The 21,353-nt window shown below is 34.3% G+C and overlaps 1 protein-coding gene and 1 long non-coding RNA gene across 2 annotated transcripts; both read left to right on the forward strand.

Annotated features, from left to right (window-relative positions):
- Positions 1-8,309: 8,309 nt before the first annotated feature.
- Positions 8,310-10,003, forward strand: LOC126600555 (uncharacterized). The gene is made up of 3 exons (XR_007615473.1): positions 8,310-8,406; positions 8,945-9,011; positions 9,850-10,003. It is a non-coding gene; the product is annotated as an uncharacterized LOC126600555 (long non-coding RNA).
- Positions 10,004-12,989: 2,986 nt separating this feature from the next.
- On the forward strand, positions 12,990-17,702 carry LOC126598334 (transcription factor LHW-like). Its single transcript, XM_050264690.1, has 10 exons — positions 12,990-13,484; positions 14,020-14,109; positions 14,226-14,334; positions 14,443-14,484; positions 14,661-14,720; positions 14,872-16,284; positions 16,398-16,499; positions 16,600-16,746; positions 16,843-16,968; positions 17,098-17,702. The coding sequence occupies exons 1-10, from the start codon at positions 13,375-13,377 to the stop codon at positions 17,275-17,277; spliced, it is 2,379 nt and encodes a 792-aa protein (XP_050120647.1). The 5' UTR covers positions 12,990-13,374; the 3' UTR covers positions 17,278-17,702.
- Positions 17,703-21,353: the final 3,651 nt, after the last annotated feature.

The raw sequence follows: 21,353 nt of genomic DNA on the forward strand, positions 1-21,353 counted from the left end.
CATAGTGATAACTGATAACTGATTATTTGACAAGATAATACATTATATTCTCACGAAATAACAGTACACTACGTAAGTTCATAAATTTTAGATGTGAAATTTGTTTGTGTGTCGAATTTAGTTGGTGTAAACTACAACATGATTAAAACCAAAAAAGAAATTAAAAAGATATAAACTTTGTGATCGATTTCATTCACAGCTGTTACTTTGTAAAAGATATCCCAATTTATCTTAAAGAAGTTTCAGCCTTTCTAAGTAGAGAATCTATAGCATGAGTACATGTTATTCTCTAAAAAGATAAACTTATTTATTTTAAGCATACTTTAGTCAGTGCTACTTAACGATAATTAATATAAGTCAAACTCACAATTCAAATTACCTAGCTAGCATGCATTTTATTCTCTACAGAAAAGGGATCATCTCATAGTTGATAAAGAGATACGTACGTAAAGCAGGTGATTGCTATTTAGCTTAGCATATTCAGAAGAATATGAACCTTTTGCAGCTACGTATCAAACTCTTAACCTAATAAAATCCATACCAATTTTAATTTCTCAGTAAAATTAGCTGGAAAATGGTTACACACACACAGAGTCTTTAAGAAAGAGATCCCTTTCTTTTTTCTTTCAAATAATGGAGATTAATTGTGGGGCTCATACCACATCAAACTACAATAATCTGAACTGTCTATTTTTCAAGTTACATCTCATAGGTTGTTCTTGCAAAAATATTAGCCAAATCAAATACTTGAGGCATCTAATTAAGTTCAAAGAAATTGACGAACACTATGTGTTAATAGAGGCTATTATTGAATTATTATTATTATTATTATTGCAATAAATTTTCAAGTCAAAACTTGAGAAATTTTGAAATGACAATGTTATATCTAAGTGAACACAACATTATGACTATGAATAATGATTTCTGTCCAGTACCCCTTAAATAGGCCATCCCTGCCCTTTATTTCAAAGGACAAAGCATGTTTTCCCAAGAAAATAAAGCTTAAAAATGTTAACACAATAATTAAAAACTTTATGTAAGATCTAAATGTTCATATAATCAATCATCATATAAACGGAGGAACTTTTAACACTTGATATACACACTGTCACCAACTCAAATAGTTTAATTCTTAATTAAGCAAGCTTTGTTTCTTAATTAAGTAGGCTTTGTTTGTTCTTTATAAACCAAAAAGGAAAGGAAAAGAGAACGACAAGAAGAAATCCAAATCCTATTGCTGGATTTCAATTTCTCCCTTTTTATCCAAAAACAAAAGGAGGAAAAATAGTGTAATTAGCCAAACTTTTTGATGCAGTTGACCTAATTCTCAACGGCTATGATGAAGCGTGTGTTGTTTTGAGGAGACAAAATCATAGTCTTTTGCTTGATAAAGATGAAGGGTGGTGATGCTGAAAAAAATTGAAGTACCTTTGCGTCTTTGAAATCAGTTGTGGTGGGTTCTATCTCCCTCTGACAAACCCACCCACTAACACAAAATTTCAGCTGCTAGCTAAGTATGGTTTAAAGGCAGAGACCATACTATTAACGATGTTAACTAACATATAAACACCAAAATGAACATGTTTAAGAACAATCACATTGTGGTTGACTCTCAATCATGCAATGCTTTGTTAATTTGACTAAAATTGAGAGGGAAATTAATTACAAAAACAACAATACTAGAGACTTAATTGTCATCTCAACTTATAGTTACCAACTGATTTGACACATCACACATCGATTCTTACCTTTTGAGAATCAATGAAGTCTAGAGCAAAAGAAAATATGCTCTAGCACCAACTGTGTATGGTTATCAATAGTAGTAACCGATTGTGTGTGCTATATCATCACACATCTAGACATGTAATTATGAGATAGATACATAAATACATGAGTTTATACAACTAGTGATACTTAGGATCTCTCCAAAGCATGCCCAAACAGAAAGAAAAGAAATATACCATCACATTAGTTAGACCTAAAAGTTGAGATATATAATAGCCCTTGAAATTCCGAAAAAGATAAAACAATGAGTTAAAATTATAATAGGTTCAGAGTCGAATTCCTCCTCTAATGTAACAAAAAAAAAATGTTTCAAATAATAGTTGGTGCCTCTACCAGTATTACAAAGTTAAAGTATGTCCAAGGAAAAGAAGAAAGTGGTCCTTAGTTAATTGGGTAGTCTATTGACGCAGATGGAGAATAGGGATTGGAGGAGAGATGAATAGGTAATGGAGAGGATGTAATCATGTAATGTCATATAAACATGAAATGAGAGTGCGAAAGATCCAAATTGGCATGGGGGAGAAGAGTGAAGAAGGGATTTGCCATTTTGGTGGTGGTGGTGGTGTGAATAGTAGTACTGTGAAAGGTCAAGATTATCAGTCTAGGAGTAGATTGTGGATATATTTGCATGGGGACCCAATACTATATATATGTCTCATGCACTAGTGCACCAACATTTGATCTCTCTTTTCATAATTTTATCATGAAGAATAATGGATGTTCCCCTAAGCTTTTAGGGTTTGGACCTTGGATACCCTACAAACACAGAGAGAGAGAGAGAGAGAGAGAGAGAGAGATGTTTCAAATTTTCAATGTTAATAAAGGTTTGGTTGTTGATCAGCTAGATAGCTGTATCAGTTAAGGACTGAGAAGTCACTGAGCTAGGTCTAGGGTTTGTTTGGAGCATATATATATATATAAAACAAATTGTGCAAGTTGCTAATAAGAATATAGGGGATGGCTCGCACTAGTCTGGGGCTATGTATGTATCAGATTGAAAAGGCCTCAAATTGTGCAAGTTGATAATTAATCACTCTTTCTCTCTTCTTACACATTTTTTATTTCTAATTATTTGATTCTATGTAAGTGGCTTCTTATTACAGTGTTAGAAATGAGTTGAGCTCTTGCAACGGGTGAGATCGAATCTCATCTGTAACTAATCTAACATCTAATCTAACAAAATTTATCGTTTTGAAAGAAAAAAAAATTATCTTATCCTATAATTTAAATAAATTTTACAAACATAATGAAACATGGGTGTACATAGGGAGAAAAATGGTGTATGCCTAAATGATTATCCTTACTTTTTGTTAACCATCTCTACTTTTTGTACCTATCCACGCTCTACTTACATATACTTACATATACACCAAACTTTTTCCATACACACACACTTTGTATTGTACTATATGTGGAGCCAAAAATAATCACAAGGCGACACGTGGATTTTTGGATAAAAGAGGACAAAAATACCCTTGAGGCATAACATGATTCCTACACGCGAAGCGAGCAGCGGGTAATCATCCCTCAACCAAGTCAGAAGTGCCAAAAATAGGTAACAATTCAAAACCTATCTCATCAAATCCCTTCTACAAGGTAACTCCCAAAACCTATTTCATTCCATATATTTTTTACCTCATTTTCCCTTTTTTAGCTAATCAATTAGCTAATTATCTTAATCATTCCATAACTCCCCAAATAATTTCTTTCAAAATATGTTAACTAGTCAATTAATAGATTTATTACCTAATTAATCTATTAATGGCTAATTAACCATAATTTACACCCAAAAAATACTTAAATGGCCAATCCCTATTCTCATAATAGGACCGGCCATATCCCTATATATAGCTCATCATTCTCTCCCAAAAAGGACTTCCAACTCTTGCTAAAATTCTCTAGAATTCTCAAACATTTTTTCTCTCTAAATTCTAACTTTGGCATCGGAGGTTCTTCAGCCAAAGCCCTCCCATTCATTGTGGGCACGTGAGGCTATTCGCCTTGACCTAAAGTGTTAATTATTTTGTAGGTGCAATTTTATCCAAGATCAAGGAGGACGAAATTTGCATCTACACTATATATACGAGATGCTAGCATGGGACCTTTTATGTTGAATTGTGTGAAATGGTGTGACTATATGTCTACTTGAATTGGGATTGCTCACGAGCTTTTATGTTTACTCACATTTAATGTTATACACTCGAAAAAATGTTAGGACTCCATTGCTCTTTTAAGCATTTACGACTAACGCTAACATATTTTTCATTTCATTTGCTTAAGCCCCACCTTATTGGGAAATATACAAGTCACAAATGGAATTTTCTTGGATGCTCCAGAGTGTTTGATATTCAGAATGTTTTAATTGTTAAATCTTGATTTTTGTATTTTTAAACAAGAATTTAACTGTTAAAACACTTCAAGTATTACTAAAAAAATTTTGAGTCACAAATATAATCCCATCTCATCGGTATTTGATACTTTGAACGGGATTTGACCATGAACCGTTAATGATGTGCATCATTTTCATTATCATTGGCATTCGACACACTTGAAGTTGATGCAACAGTCAAAGTCTCAACTGAATTTCATTAAAATTGAAGACAATTGCCATGTAATTGTGTGTGGAGGGGTAATGTTAGGAAGGTGAAATTTGTAGACAAAATTTACAAATTAAATGATATGTCATTTATATGATTAAGCACGTTTATCAATACTTAAATAATAATTCAATAATTAACTTTTATGTCATTTAGTTTACAAAATTTTGTTTACAAATTTAGTTTCTCTAGTATTATTCGTGTGAAGAGTATCCACACATCAATTTTGACTTCTCAAACATTCATCTTAATTATTGATTGCACGACAAATCACTCTCCAAGGGCATAGAATGTCTAATTTTTCAATCAAAATCTCGATAGTTGGAACGAATAAATTAAAAAAAATGAACAAAAATTAAGTGAAAGGCAAAAAGAGTGGGGAATATCACTATCCTTAATTATTGGTATTATCTTCTTGGTGACTAGAGTGTAGAATTGTTAAAAAACCAGAGACAGGAGGTGAGGCATTGACAGGTGTGAAATATGAATATGATCCCTACAGTACAAACCCACAAACCCTAAAACTGGGGACCACCTCCACCAATATTTGCCTTTAGGATCTTACTATAATGTTACCATTTCCCGAGGGTGGGACCCTCTTCTGGGGCCCACCAACAACTCAATCTTCTTTTCGGAATATTCTCTCTGGCCCGCATAATCTTCGGGCTCCGCCGGTGGCCACTTTCTCATTGGGGCTATTCACCATTAGCCGCCAGCTACAACCACTCTTCCCAACCAAGCAACAATCACATTCCCTATACATTAGCTTTTTTATGAGGTTTCAATCTATAATTTAATTTAGTCAGCTAGCAGTAATGGATTGAATTCAGCAAGACAACACTCTGTCGGACAATGTTTCACTCGGGTGATACGGATGCAAGTATTTTTGCATTAGAAAAACGACTTACTTGAAATGGTTAAAACGACATTTTGATCTAATAATGTCATGTCATATGGGGAATTCAGCTAAGCTATATAATATGTATCTTAATTTGGTATCGAATTCACCATCTAGGAAATCAAACCTAAGATTTCTCACCTTTAAGCGAAAATGAATACCACCAGACCGTAGTAGTGAGTGGCAACTCAAAAACATTTTTTTGAAAAAAAACGTTTTTCAGTATTTTAAAAGCACTTTCAAATAGGTTCTAGCCTTTTACACTCTCATTTGTATTTCTAGCCAATGGATTGAATAAATTAAACAAAATCAATGAACAAGATTAAACAAAAGTGCGTAAAAAGTTAAAAGGATTTTGCATTATCCTTTCTCTAAGATTATGATATTAAGTAAATAATACTGGTATATACGGTAATATATTTTATAGATTAATTGGACATTTTTTCTTTTGTTCAATTGAAAAGTTGTTAATCAAGTGTATAGGATAGATAGGTCCAGACAACACACATTTTTACCTTTCAACAACCACAATGTTAAATATGCAGAAATCATTTAGACGGAAAGAAGTTAAAAAATGTGTACATGGGAATTAAAAAAAGTAGTATGAAATACAGAAAATTATACAAAAATAATTAATTAATAAGATAAAACGGCTATGGTATATTTCTGTTTTGGCCTTGATGTTCTATAAACAATGAAATGTTAAAAGAGTGAGATAGAGGGAGATCGAAAATGAAGGGTGATACAAAATAGTAGCACCGTCCATGATTATTAAAATGAAACTTTAACGAAAAGCTCACAGTACTGTTTACTTTAACGAAAAATCATATTTTTACACTAAAAAGTCAATCCTGATACTATTCACTTTATCCTTTATTTTATCCTTATCGTTAAAACTCAAAGTTTTCAAGTCATTTTCATTAGTTTTTCTTTATTAAAATCAAAGTTAGCATAAAGCTTGGTGATATACTGCTTAACATGAAGCTTTGGTGCATTATTGAAGAGGTAGGCAAATTCATTTTGATGAGTCACGTGGGCAAACTAGCTATTATGGTATTAAGCAATTTAGTTAGCAAATTTTGCATACCTTATAAAAGGAGATCAAATCTTCTGCATTCAAAATGGTGTGTCCCAATCAGTTTGACATATTAAGTTTATGAAAATAAAATTAAAAAAAGTTAAGTTTGTAAACACATGTCAGTCAATAATTAAGGCTATAGAGAGCCATACCCATTTTGGATGCAAAAAATTTGATCACATCCAAAAGTAGGTAATGTTGCATACAATAGCTTGAATAGGCAAATCAGGCTTCACATCTTTTTAGTTGTAAGATATTCTAAATGATGGAAGATGACAAAATTAAAAAATAAAAAGAGATGTTATAAATGAAAAACAAAATTAAAATAAAATACAATATTATATACTTAGCTTGCCTATTTCCTTGGAATGACACTTTTAATGAGATTATTGAGTATAGAACTTGTCACGTATCTATTGCTTATTGGATGGCGCTAGCTAGCATGTAGATTTTCCCTTCTTTATTTATTAAATGTACTTCTTTTTATTCAAATACAATGTTATTCTACTTCATTTGAATAAATGTACTTCTTTTTATTCAAAGACAATGGTATTCTACTTCATTTGAAAAAATGATATTCTACTTTAAGGGAAAAAAAGATTGAGTTAATTTGCACAATGGATTAGTCACACTATATGTATCCGACTAAAACAAATAGTATAGGTATGATGATAGGTCACACAATGTACCGACACAAATATTATAAGTATATGTTATTCATATGAGTTGAATTTAAAACTCTCCATTTACAAATGATGACTGATGAGAAATATCATTATATACTGTAATCTTAATCCAGTTTTATTATATTTTAAATGTGGTAGGATGCCCTCGGATAAGGATCCTTGCTGGATCCTTTTCTTGGGGATCCGGAAGATCTTGTAATCGTTTCTGTTCATTGTACATCGTGCAGTTAAAAATCATTTTAAATTTTAAATTAAATATAAATAGTACTTAACAAAAACTGACCGCATGATATACGATGAACGAACACGATTACAAAATCTCTTAGATCTTCAAAAAAAGGATCCTTTTCCCATATATTTATAGATGTAATAGTGGGGAAAGGAGATTTGCAGTATAATATTATTGCCACTAGAATGTTAGTAGACTAGTAGGGTATGTTGCTTTGTGGAGTTCATAGATAGGGACGTTTGCATTTGTCCAAAAAAAAAAAAAAAAACCAAAAAGATAGGGACTTTTGCTTTTGTGACCTTGTGTGGCTTTTGATGCTGACCTTGTTTGCGAGTTATTTTAGATCTCCATTTTCGTTTCCCTTTTTGTGGATGGATAATTTTCTTTTTCTTTTGGAACATAAATTAAAATTAAAGGGAAAATTAGAATCCACACAGTTTTTCTATATCATTTAAATTAAATATGTGTGCCATTTTTAAATTTGATTAAAGTACTTTGACCAATAACCACCTCAAGCTAAATTTGTCACAGCCCGTCCCGGAATTTTAATTCCGAGGACGTGAAAGTACTAAAATATCCCTAAACGTGACAAGGTGCGTAAAAATAATGTTGGATCTTATCTAAGCCATAGTTTTTGGTTAATTATTTTGTTATGTAGCTTAAGAACTTAGGCTTAGATTTTATTTTAAGTGTTAATATTATTGTATGGGTTAAGGTGGGATCCTCATATCCTCAAAACATTCCCTGAAACCCGTAACCTTTCCTTCTCTCTCTTCTTCTTCCATTTCAGACTTTCACTCTCTCTCTCTCTCTTACTCTCGAACATACGGACTCACACACAACCTCAATCAAACCTCCATGAACGTTCAATTTAAGACTACCATCGTGATCCTGAGGACTTCACGAACACGGGGATACCAAATTCAGGTGAGTTTCACTTCGAAAAACCCTAGTTTTTAAAGCCCCGTGAAATGACACTGTTCATGATCTTCTAAATGGTTACGTTTTAGGTTAAAACAAGATCACAGAGAGTCTTAGGAAGTTCCAAGGATGCTCGGAGTGTAACGTTTGGAAGTTTTGGACGTCGGGATCGTTGAGTTCGACGTTTGGCCGATTTTTGGAATTTTTGGAAGGTATGATCCCGTGATTTTTAGTGTTTAAAACCCTTCCAACGTGATTGTACATGTTAAATGCTTCAATTTGGTATAAAATTCGAAGAAAATGGACCAAAAACGAGTGAGATTAGTTGAATTGAAAATTTTCCAGTTTTCCGGTGACCGGAGTCCGGCGAGGGTAGGCCGGAGAAGAAAGGAGAATATTCCGTTAGTTTTAATGGAATATTTCTAACGGCAGTAACGGTATAGGGTTAAGTTTAACGGAATATACTAGGATTTGACGGAATATTCCCTAACTGCCGTTACTGTGCCGTCAGCATGCAACGCACGTGGCTGCGCGTGTGGGGCGCGTAGACCCGTGCCCAATTAGGCGCGTGGAGGCGCGTGGGGTATAGAAAAATTATTTTAAAAATACTACGATGCTCGTGAGGTTGTGTAGATCGCGTTAGAATATTCATTTGTCAAAATTGAGCATCGTATGAAGAATTAATTACCTAGTTTGGTTTAGGTGCGTTAATTGTGCGTTAAATGACGTTTTTAGTTATTTCACTTCTAGGTGGGACTTATAACGAGGACGAGCACATCCAGGGGCGTCAAGGGGGTTACGACCCGGCGACATACCAGTGAGTGGGCATTTGTTTTTATATATATACCTATATACTCGATTTCCCCAGAAATCAAATTTAAATGAAAAGTATATTGAAATGAAATGAAATATGATTTGATTGCCATGCATAGAATGTTATGAATATTATGAACTGTCGTATGATGCATATATGTAAGATGGTGCTGTGGACGCACAGGTGAGTATCAGGTGAGTATTTAATTACTGTTATGATGATGATATATATATTGAGCTCATATCCTGCACCATGGTTTAGTGCTTATAGTATTCACCGCATCGCACGCTCGCCTTGGATCCAAGTAGATGTTGGTCGCACAGTCCACGTGGAGTGGGTGCGACGGGCCAGTCGTAGAGTGTTAGTGAGATTTCGACTGGTGGGTGACCTTAGATTATGTGTACAGATGATTGATGAGAAAAGCACTAGAGCATAATATTAACCATTAAGTCGTACAGACTACATTAGGTCGTTCCGACTTATGTGCAGAAGGCCGGACAGGTCACAGAGGTGACTCCGGCAGAGTGAGAGTGATAGATTTTGAGCTCTAGGTTCAATCGTTCAGGGCCATTAGAGGGCCTCCGATTGATTACTTTCTTTTACCTGATTTATATTATGTCAATGCATTCATACTAAACTGTTGAATTTGGCATGGTACATTCTTTATTGAATCTGTTATAAGATTGATGATCGAGATGGTTGAGATATATATATGCTATATACTATTTTTTTGGGAAAGTATACAGGTTTTCCAAAAAGGGGTTATAATTGTGGATTTATGAAATGATTTGGAAAAGCTTTATTTTCGCCCACTCACGTTTTCTGTTTTTCGCCCCTCCAGGTTCTAGTTGATAGTTGAGGCGTTGGTGGCCTACGAGGACTACTTCGGCGTTCTGACAGACTAAATAAATGTAGGATTTCACCCGAGGGTGTTGTAAATTAGTTATGGTCCTACTTGACTGCACCTAGACGCTTATGCTCTGTTTATGTGTGTTTAGTACACCCTTATGCACTTAGAATGCTAGGTTGTAAATAACTGCAATTAGTGGTTTTCGTTGACTCGTATTTTATTATTTAATCGTTTCCGCTTGCGTTTATGGTTACGTCACGTTCACGTGACGGCCAGCACGTCCTAGTCTTCGGGTTAGGGTGTGTCAAAATTACATGTCATTATTATATATATTTTTAAATTAAAAATAAATTTTGAATTTATCCTTTTATATGCATGATGCACTTTTCCTTATTTAGTGGAGATATTAGTAATTAAACTATATTTCCTCTTCTTCCAGATATGTATTTTCGATCACAATTTTTTTTTTGTTATGCATACATTTAATATTATTTCTTTTGCCAAATGGTTTTTTTTTTCAAATAGTTGGCGATCAACATAAAAGCTCCGTGTACTTTTTTCAATTTTTTGTGAAATTATAATTTTTTTGCTGTTTTTTTAAGTATAGTTGTTGACAAATTATTATTAGGTACAATGCATTACGTATATTATTATTAGGTACAATACATTACGTATATATTATATGCGGGTACGTTTGAATTTACAAAAATCATTAATTGGTACGTTTATTTGCAATTTTGGTACGTTTGATTTGATACATATTGTTAATATTGGTACATTTGATTTGATACATATTGTTAATATTGGTACATTATTTTTCTTTTGTACACATTGTGTATTAGTACGTTTATATTATTCTTAATCCCATTTTCTCTTAACGTACTAAAAGAAAAACCTATTTCGGTACGTTTGATTTTGTGGGATTTAAAAATATTTTAAACTATTTTGGAAAGAAAATATCTTAAATCGTAGATAATTATTGCTAAATTGTAGCATTATTGTGAAAATAAATTGAATCTAACCAATTTTTTTTCTTCCAATTATCTCTAAAGGAGGAGAGTGTAATTAAAAGGCTAGATTATAGGAAATTTGTTACCATATAATGTGCATATAGCACCAAAATTATGACAAAAAAAGTTTAATCAAATCACTAAAAGACATGGATGTTTAGTCTAAAAAATTCAAAACTGAGGCGTTTATATCAAAAGATCCCTAAATTAAAATTAAGAATTCATAGTGGGTGGTTTGTTGTTGTGGATTTCTACTCTCTCTTTTTTCCATGTAAAAAGGAGAAAACTTAAAAATGCCCCTTTTTTTTTTTTTTTTTTAAAGGACCAGCTGATGGCGAAGTTACGTCAATCCATTCTCTTGGGGATCAGGAATGCTTAGAGAAACATTTCAACCTCCCTTAACCATCATCTTGTGATTCATTAGAGCAAAAAATTGAACACAGAACCAGTAAAAAAATACCTTTAAAATTAAAGCCTTCAACTGCGCATAAGACTTCGTTTCATTTTTTCCTCTAATCTTTTAGTTTTAAAGTTCACAAGACAAATTGAAACATGACTTGCAATTCAGGAATAATGTTAAATTTTCCCCTTAAAACAAAAAGAGAGACAAAACAACAAGAGGTTTTTTTTTTCTTCTAAATATTAAATATATTAATTGTTTTGACAAAAAAAAATCTATAAATCACATCAAAATATGGAGGATACAAAAATTATTTTGGGGTATAATTGCTCTATTTCTAGGCTTTTATCTTCTTCATCTCTTTCTTTCCAACTCTAGGGCTCCTCATTTCCAACTAGAGAAAATTCGACCTTTGGTCGATAGCTCTAGGTCATCGTCACCTTTCTCAATTTGTACATTTGAATTGCATTTCTTGTTTTTCTTGTTCAATAAGCTTTGTAATCTTTAGCCATATAGATTTTGGTAAAGTTATTGCAACTTAATTATAAAATTAAAATCAAGAGCATTCACAAAAGCATGAGAAATTAAGCTCCTTAACAACACAATTATTCATTTGATTAATTAAGTTCATAATATTCCATCAAGATCCTTTCCGGATTGTGTTCGATCATCGTACATTGTGCGATCAGTTTTCGTCATGAATTTTTGATGTTCAATTTTAAATAAAAAAATTTAAAATAATTTTTGACTGCACGATATATGATAAATGGATACGATTCACAATCCTCAGAATCCTCACAATGAGAGTCTGGATTCCATAATATTCTCTATCATTCAACACCTGTCAAATAAAGAAAAAGACACGATATATTTCATGAGTTAATTATAAATTAAAACAAAAAAAAAATCCTAATAACTATGCAATAAAGCTTAGATTTACCCTTTCATTTTCTCCCATCTCACGGAATTTCAATATCTCCAGGGATTTGGAAAGTTCCTTCCGAGATAATCAACCATACCAACCGGCTATAGGCGGTAAATCAACGGAAAGGATTCTGGGCGTACAAATAGGGACCAGTCACCGGCACGTCCAAGTCTCCAACAAGACAACGATTTTAACACAGCAAAATTAAATACCCAAGATCCAGTTTTCCCCTTCAACTTCGGAGTACTGTATCAGATATTTCAATTTTGTCTTCCTTTTCATTTTAATTTTCATTATTTCTATCAATTTTTTTTTATGTGACCGTCACACTGCTGCATAAATCAATATCTATTATCACACACAATTTTCCTTCTGGACGGACTCTTTTTTAATTTTGTTTGTAGTTGCCGTTTGATATATACATTTTATTAGTATAGAGGAGAAAATACTATGATCTATTACTTTTTAAAAATTTACGAATTCAATCATGTCATAACACATGTATTGATTTATTAAATATTGCATTCTACATTTATATCAAATTAAATTTAATATTTACATACATTATATTGATTTATTAAACATTGCGTAAAATAATAAAACATTATAAGTATAGGATAATGCTATTCACATATATATTTTTTTTTATCTCTTACACATCTTTATTAATTTTATTTGATTTATTTAATCCGATAATCGGAAATGAGAGACTAGACATTGAAGTTGAACCCATAAAGGACAATAATACAAAACATTTTTAGAGACTTGAGAGAGAGAAAAAGAGAGACAAAAGCAAAAGCAAACCTTAACCAGCACCTTCTCTTCTTATATATAAATATAAAACCTTTGCTTGCAATCTTAAACTCTTCACTCTCTAAACCGACCACTTTCACCTTCTAAAAATTTCAGGCAACACAATACAAGCACTCTTTGTTGTGCAACTTTGGCTTGTTTTCTCGCAGCAACCACCAGCAAGCAACAAGCTTTGGGTTTTTTGCTTCATTAATTTGTTCAAGAAGCAACAAAAATTACAGCAAAAAGTAGTTGGGTTTCAGGGTTGTCGGGTTCTTGAGTGACTGAGTGACTGAGTGACCGAGTTGAGCTGCCCTGGTTGACTCGGACATGGACTTTGGGTTCTGAGGATTTGGGATTTATGAGGTTGGTTTGATTTGGATAGTGAAATGGCCCAAATGGGTGAAAGTTCAGTGGTAAGAGAGAGGCTGAGGAGTCTGTGTGTTAGCAATGGGTGGTCTTATGGGGTTTTCTGGCGCTTTGATCACAGAAATTCCATGTAAGTTCCCATTGTTTCTGTCTCCTTTTTTTTTTCCTTTTGGGGAAGAAAATAAAATACTTCCTTTTGTATATTCATGCTGTTTTTGTTTGTTTCTTTTGGTTCCTGATTTCTTTTATTTTTTTTTGTTTTTTTATCACTTGGTTTTTCCAACTTAACAATCTGTTTTTTTTTTCTTTTTTTTTTCCCAAGATGCATTTCTTCTTGTGGGAATACTGGGTATAAGTCATTTTTTAATATATATTTTTATGTGGGGTTTATAAAAATCCAATCTTTCAGTCTGATTGGACTTGGTTTTTACATATAGATTGAAATGGTTCAAAAGAATGCTTTTTATGTTGGCATTAATTGCAGGCACTAGTTATTGGTATTTTCCTTTCAAAGATTGGTTATCTATTTTCTGCATGCTGGAAATTTTGCACTTTCCTTTGTGAGATGAAAGCTTGTATTGAAGTTCACATTTATTATTTGCGATTATAATTAATTTTTTATTGGTTTGAAATCTGACATTAATTCTGGGTTTGCAATGCTTTAGGTTGTTGACAATGGGAGATGCCTACTATGAAGATCATGTGGGAGCAGTGATTGAAAATATGCTTCCACAGGTCCATGTACTTGGAGAAGGGTACGCCCAATACTTGATTACAAAACATCCCTGCCAAGTTACTTTTGTTGTTTCAGACAAGCATTACGTAGTTACTTCTAAAATGGCTGATCTTGTTGTTTTGTTGTTTGAAATAGTATTATTGGGCAAACCGCTTTCACCGGAAAGCATCGATGGATGCATTCAGATGCTCACGGTGGAGGATGGAATCCATGCAGTTCTCTTGAAAATCAAGATATGTTTCAGGTTGGTAGGCCATCGAAGTTCTTGTTGAATTGCTCAAATTAAGTTAAAAATTCTGAGAAATCGGAGTTACTCGTTTTTACTTAAGTTGAACTTTTCTGCCATTTGCAGGATTATTCTGAGTTCAGTTGCCAATTTTCTTCTGGTATAAAGGTATGATTATTTCCGTTCGATCCTTTATGCTTTCGTGAAATGCAGTGAGAGTAGTTGAATGTATGATATATCTTATGATCTCTTTTCTTTTCACAGCCATTTGTAGCTATATTTGTTGTAAACTTTTCTTTATCCATCCATAGTCATATTTATTGACCCTGAAATTTAACTTGCAGACAATTGCAATAATCTCCGTTGAACCACGAGGACTAATTCAGTTAGGATCCACCAAAAAGGTAATTATATGGAAGCACCAAACTGGATTTCCACATTCTTATGTTCATATGAGACCATGTTCTCCAAAATCTAGTTCACTTGGTTTGTTCATCATATAGTATGGAATGGTTGAATACTTTTTTTTGACCATACTGCTATTATTTTTTGCAGATTATGGAGACGCTGGAAGTTTTGGATGAAACAAAAAGGTTGTTTCGGGAGTTGGAAAATCTTGATGGGCTTATTCCTTTGGAAAATGCACCTTCATCCATGAACAATGAAACTAGTGATCTAAATGAGTTGTTTGCTTCATTGATTTCATCTGGGAATTCCTACAATGGAGATGTTAACTTGAATCCAGGTGACAAATGTGATGAGCACCGAGGAAATATTATTTCTGCAGTGGGTTTTCAGTCTACATCATTTGATGATATTGGCTCAGCTGATAAAACCCCCTGGTCTAGTACGTGGAGTACCGAATCTTCACTTTTGACTTCATTCAAACCGCATTTGGCATCGGAAATTATTCTTCATGATTCGTTCGAGTCTTGCAGAGATACAGCAGGGAATATTCAGTTGGACTCGGCATTCACTTCATTAGCTGACTTCGAGAAACCTATTCAAGGAAGCTGTGGATATCAGATGGATAACCAGCAATCTCTGCATGGATTCCCGGTGGAGTGTAATCCAGCTGATTTAAGTATAGATCTCTCTAGATTGTACCAGTTGGATGATCTTTCCCAGTGGTTTACTGCTTCACCGGAACAGAAATTCAATGCAATGACAACCACACTGAACAATGACTTCTCACAAGTAATAGAAAGTACTTCAGTGTCGTCTAGTCTGGTTAAAGGTGATAACCTTATTCATGTTCCAATTCAAACTCCAGCTAACTCTATTCAAAGTTCGGTTACAAATCCATTTAGCGCCGAGGGACACGATAAATCTGTGATCATTCAGAGTGTTGATGGTTTGGGACCGGATTTTGCGTGTGGTCAAGTCGGGAAGTGTTGGGAAGATACTATAATGCCAGCAACCAGTGGTGGCTACTTGGCTACTGGTACTGCTTTGACAAAATGCTTCTCAGAGTCAGAAATAACCGGTTCCATGCCTGGTCCTCGGAAGGGGTTGTTCTCAGAATTAGGACTCGAAGAGCTTTTAAATGGTAAAAGTACTACTTCCAGCTCCGTAAAATGCAATCTAGAGGACCAGTCATCCACCACTAGAAAAAGGAAATCAGAATGTTTATCTGTGAATAGCAATCAGGTTCAACTGCCATGGCTTACAGGCTTGGATACGAGTAAACATTCAGTGAAATCTTTCTATAACCTGGACAGGGCAAACAGTCTTGGTCCAAAGAAAGACTTTTTCCCAAAATCACAGGTAGGCTTATGGATTGATGACAGCTATAGCGTCAACGCTAGAAGTGCGGTTCAAGATAAACAGCAGAAATCTGAGGTACACCCAAAGAACACCAAGAAAAGGGCAAGGCCTGGGGAGAGTACTCGACCTAGACCTAAAGATCGCCAGCAGATTCAAGACCGTATCAAAGAGTTGAAGGGGATCATCCCTACTGGTGGCAAGGTACGCATTTTTGTTTTTGCTTTTCACATACGGTAGACAATAATGAGATGGCTGATTAGACATTGTGTTTCTAATAAGGTTTTTGACATTCATATATTTTCTTGATGAAACAGTGTAGCATCGATTCTTTGTTGGACCGGACAATCAAATACATGGTCTTCTTGCAAAGCGTGACGAAATATGCAGATAAGCTTAAACAGACTCATGAGCCAAAGGTCAGTTGGTTTGGTTATTTCTGTTATATGTATGCAGGACAAGCCCAAAACGTGTTATATTTTATGAACTAATGTGACAATATTTTGCATGGATTTACAGCTAATTGGCAAGGAGAATGGAGTGGTTCTAAAAGACAACAGCACCAAATGTGGTGGTAATACACGGGCATTAGCAGTTGAGGGTCAAACAGTGGTTTGCCCTATAATAGTCGAGGACCTTGATCAGCCGGGCCAAATGCTTATCGAGGTAAGCGAAAGGCATACAAAAAAGAGTTCCCTCCAAGTCTTATGTCAACCTTAATTATTTGAACCCTCCTGACTTCAATATCTACTTCTATTGCAGATGCTTTGTGAGAAACAAGGTTTCTTTCTTGAGATAGCAGACATAATCCGCGGCTTTGGGTTAAATATCTTGAAGGGGGTGATGGAAAGCCGGGAAGATAAGATATGGGCAAGGTTTATCGTTGAGGTAAACCTAAATTGAAATATTTACATTAAGGATCTTAGATAATTTGTCCCATAAGAAAAATGAAAAGTCTTAGGGACATTCGTTATTTTACTTTCTTCTGAATATCTTAATCCGAAATTTTTGTAACAGGCAACTAGGCATGTAACAAGGCTAGATGTATTCTGGTCCCTTGTCCGGTTTCTACAACAAGCAACTACAGGTGTGGTTGATCCAACTAATCGGCTAAGTAATGTAGTAGATGGTGGGGTTCCTCCTATATTAGATAGTTGTCAGCAACAAATCTTGCCGCCTCCGGTCAGCTTGATTTGAGATGTTTAGCTTACAGACTGCCCTGACCTGTGAGGGTCAGATATACCTTAAGCATTGCCCTGTGAGGACCTGGTGTGGTAGGTGTTTCCGGCAACGGAGGAAACCACAAACAATGAGAGAAAATGAGATTGGTGATTGAGCCTCGGAAGTCTGTGAAGTGTGCATATTGTTAGTAGAGACTAGGAATGTTCCTGCAAAAATTGCAGGTTTGCTCTTTTTACTGCTTTACTTAGTTCCCAGTAAGAAAAGGGTGTGCAAGGCATCGTGAAAGTGAAGTTAACCCTCTTTGTATTTGGGATTTTTTTACAAGTTTATATCTTCAACCTGCTGAGAATTTAAACCAGTTAGTAATAGGCTAACCACTGATTTGTTTTTGGCCTCTGTTGTGGCTTAATATTTGGTATTGTAGTCATGGAATGTTGTCATCTCTCTCTCTCTCTCACCCTCTCTCTCCCTGAAGAACAACATGACGCCACATGTTTCAATTAACTTCTTTCATAGTGCATGATTAGTGTGAGACATCGCCATCTTGACTTTTTGTTTCTCGTCGGTCTGTCAAATGGAGGACATAAAACTACAACATATATACATGACAGAGAGAATGATGGACCGCGAGATAACAGACACAACACCACTGGAAAACATAAGCATCTACAAACTCGTACACAAAGCAAACCACATAACTAAACTAGCTAGAAAGAAACGTTCAAAAGAAAAATGGAAAACTTGGATCAGACGCCTCTGCAAAAGGGAACGAAATTCAAGAGAGTTTTCTTTCTACAACGACAGCAAAATTACATGACAATCTTTAAATTCGTTATATGTGATGCATACTAAAGAGAAATTTTCTCTTGTCAAGCAATTGGCATCATGTCAATCTTGATTTATCTAAAATGTTACAATTTGCAGTCTGACAGGATTACATACATTATATATGGCAAGAAGGCATACCCTCGCATTAAAATTTAGTAATATCAAGACAAATACAGAATCTATATCTGAAAGAAAACCTAATATATACACACTATACACTATAGTGATCATCGATCATCATGCATTAAATTTTGCAAGGCTAAAATATGTGAAATTAGGTACTTCCGTCTGATACAGTTGAAGTTAGGCAAGATTTACGTCGGTTCTAGCAACGAATCATCGTTCTAGACTACTCTTATATAGTAACTATTGGCAAATCATGGTATCGTACATGAGTACATTGTAGGAAAGCTGATAAATCAAATAAAGTTGGAAGAGAAAGATACCGCAAGGAAAAACCCTGCATTATTGTTAGGTCATTTTCATGGAAGTCCATGTTGTTGAGAGCATGAATTCCACATCGGAGAAAGAATTGATCTTATAAGTAATTGTGTTACTTATCATATTACCAATTGGTTTTAGGGTGGAACCTCAATTTTTTCATGGTATTAGAGTAGGTTGTCCTGTGCTTAAAGCTCAACAGGCAATGGACACATGTGTTTCACGTTGCCCAGTTGTGTTATTCATGTGTTATGCTTGAATATTCACCACACGTGAAAAGGCATAGTCCAACTCCTTATAAGCCCTTACAAGTTTGGTCTCTTACCGATGTGTAACTTACTAACTTTGTCCTCACTTTCTTCCAAATGTTTGCTTAATTAGGAATGGAAAAGATTTATCAACTCAATGCAAACACTACAACTAAGAACTGGGAGCATATAAATGATTCTATGAAGCACCACATTCAAGCAGTTGTAGTTGTCTGATGACCCAACCCTAGTGTGTAATTTTACTCACCTAATCCTTCATTACCCTCTATGTTGTCTTCATGGAAAGCAAAAGAAGCTTTCTTACCAGGCATGTACTTTGACAGTTAAATCTAATCAACAAAGTTTTTGACAGTTACTGGTTCTTGTTTCTTCCCTCTCAAGGCACCAAGGATCTTCATATGTTGCCCCGCATACATGCCATATATAGAGGGAGCTATTATTTCATTCCAAAATAGTTATCATACACTATGAAAATTGAAGGGAACAAATAGTATAATTTGAATTCCTAACTATAACAAGTTCTTATACAAAACATTAGAAAAAAGGATGATTGTTGTTGAGATTAGGATGTACTATAAAACTAATTGGTAATATGGGGAGTAGCCCAACTAATTATAAGCACATGCAAGGTCCTCCTCTCATCAATGTGTGGTTCACTCTCAACACATTTCCTCACGTGTGACGAATTTTCAAGCCTAACTTATGGACAACTTGGGTGACGTGGGCACGTGTAACGGTTGAGCTTTACACGTGTGACAACGTGCTCTAATACTCTAAAGAAAGTTGAGGATCAACCATAAAACCAATTAGCAATATAGGGAGTAGCCCAACTACATATAAGTACATGCAAAATCCTGCTCTCATCAATGTGTAATTCATTCTCTAACATATCTCACGTCGAATAAGTATAACGTCTTCGTTTGTATACGTCTCCCTCTACGTGATATCCACCACAACTTGATCACATGCAAGGTCTTCGTTTGTATACCGAGCAATATGTATAACTATTTTGGAATGCGTGATCCATCTACGAAGACGTTACATATATATCATGAGTGTGACCAAGTAGGAATATGTATAACGTTTTCGTTTGTATACGTCTCCATCTATTACTAATTAGTTTTGAGTTCTATGTTCTATATACCATGTATTGATTACTATCAAAGAATTATCACCACATAAAATATAAGCAAAAAGGAACCAAACTTTGAGATTTTTTATTTTCTTTTTCTATTTTTTATTTTATTATTATTATTATTTTTACATAAAGGGTTGAAAACCTTAGGTTTGACATGTCTACATCATATTTCGGTAAAGTATAGTGCTAATTAATACATGTAATCATATTAAATTACACGATAATCAATCTGAAAATTGTGGTAACAAAAGTATGTATATATGCTTTTTGATAGTTGAATTGGCCTCTCAAATCAGTGCAGGCAGCTGTGGAAAGAACTAAGGGATGAGATAAGTGCTCTTTCCATTCAAGTGAAATCAGCAACAAACAATCAAATTCATGCAGCCCCCAAGTTTTAAATCCTCTCCAAAAATCTAATGCCCCCACAACTTTACTTGGTCACAGTCATGACCTAATTTTACCTTCAATTTCTAATCAATCAAAATCATATATTAACATTTCTAGTACCATATTGGACTCTCCACTATGATTGAATGGAATTCAAGTTTTGTCCTCTCTATGTGAAACAACTGGAGTAGTTTCAGCAACTGTGACAAATAGGGGCATGGAGGTTTGGTCTTAAAACAAATTTTCTTTACTGCTACATAAGAGGGAAAGAAATATGGTTCCTTATAGTTAATGAGTTATCTTTTTAGTTGCGAATCACAAGCTGATACATATTACAAATAACTTGTAGTTTGACTATGGTTTATTTGTAAGAAAGAAAAACTTGTTAAGCTTACCTGCGCTAGGTGTTTTCGGGAAAGAAACTATACCACTCAAGATCCTTACCATAGGACTACAGGAATGGAGCAAGAGAGAGAGAGGGAGAGAGAGAGAGTGCACGATTGTTGAAATGGTTCTTCCATGATGCCATGATATCATAATATCATAATATCATAAATATGTGTTGAGTGCTAGTTCCTAATTATCTTATCTGTGGCATAATATTAGATATTGATTTTATCGCTTGATAGTGCGCTGATGTTATCACTTTTGATGAATTTTAGGACACAAATATGTCACAAGATCATCAAGGTTTGGTTTTTAAGTCCATGACACACACTCTCTCTCTGGCATTAAGGAAAAATTGGAAGGTTTAATTACCAGCGTATTTGTAGAATTTCCTTCAAATGAAGAACCACACGTGTTTCAACAAATTAGTGTTGCGAGTTATATATTAGTTAAAGTGTAAATAATAGTTTATTGTCCCACATTGGTGAAGTACATATGTAATACCAATTGTAACTCCTATATATACTCCACTTTGGAGATTAATGAATATATAAGAAATTCTCAAATATTGTCATATATATTTTTGGTATTTACCATATTTAGTTTAATATTGGTATTTACCATGTTTAGTTTGATAATTA

This window comes from Malus sylvestris, chromosome 14 (assembly GCF_916048215.2).
Source record: "Malus sylvestris chromosome 14, drMalSylv7.2, whole genome shotgun sequence".
In the NCBI taxonomy this organism is placed as follows: Eukaryota; Viridiplantae; Streptophyta; class Magnoliopsida; order Rosales; family Rosaceae; genus Malus; species Malus sylvestris.

Bases quoted from the DNA above. Each gene is read 5' to 3' on its own strand.
- LOC126598334 (XM_050264690.1), top strand. From the start codon at position 13,375: ATGGCCCAAATGGGTGAAAGTTCAGTGGTAAGAGAGAGGCTGAGGAGT. The intron at 13,485-14,019 runs GTAAGTTCCCAT...GCAATGCTTTAG, and splicing joins TTTGATCACAGAAATTCCAT to GTTGTTGACAATGGGAGATG. The intron at 14,110-14,225 runs GTACGCCCAATA...TGTTTGAAATAG, and splicing joins GTCCATGTACTTGGAGAAGG to TATTATTGGGCAAACCGCTT.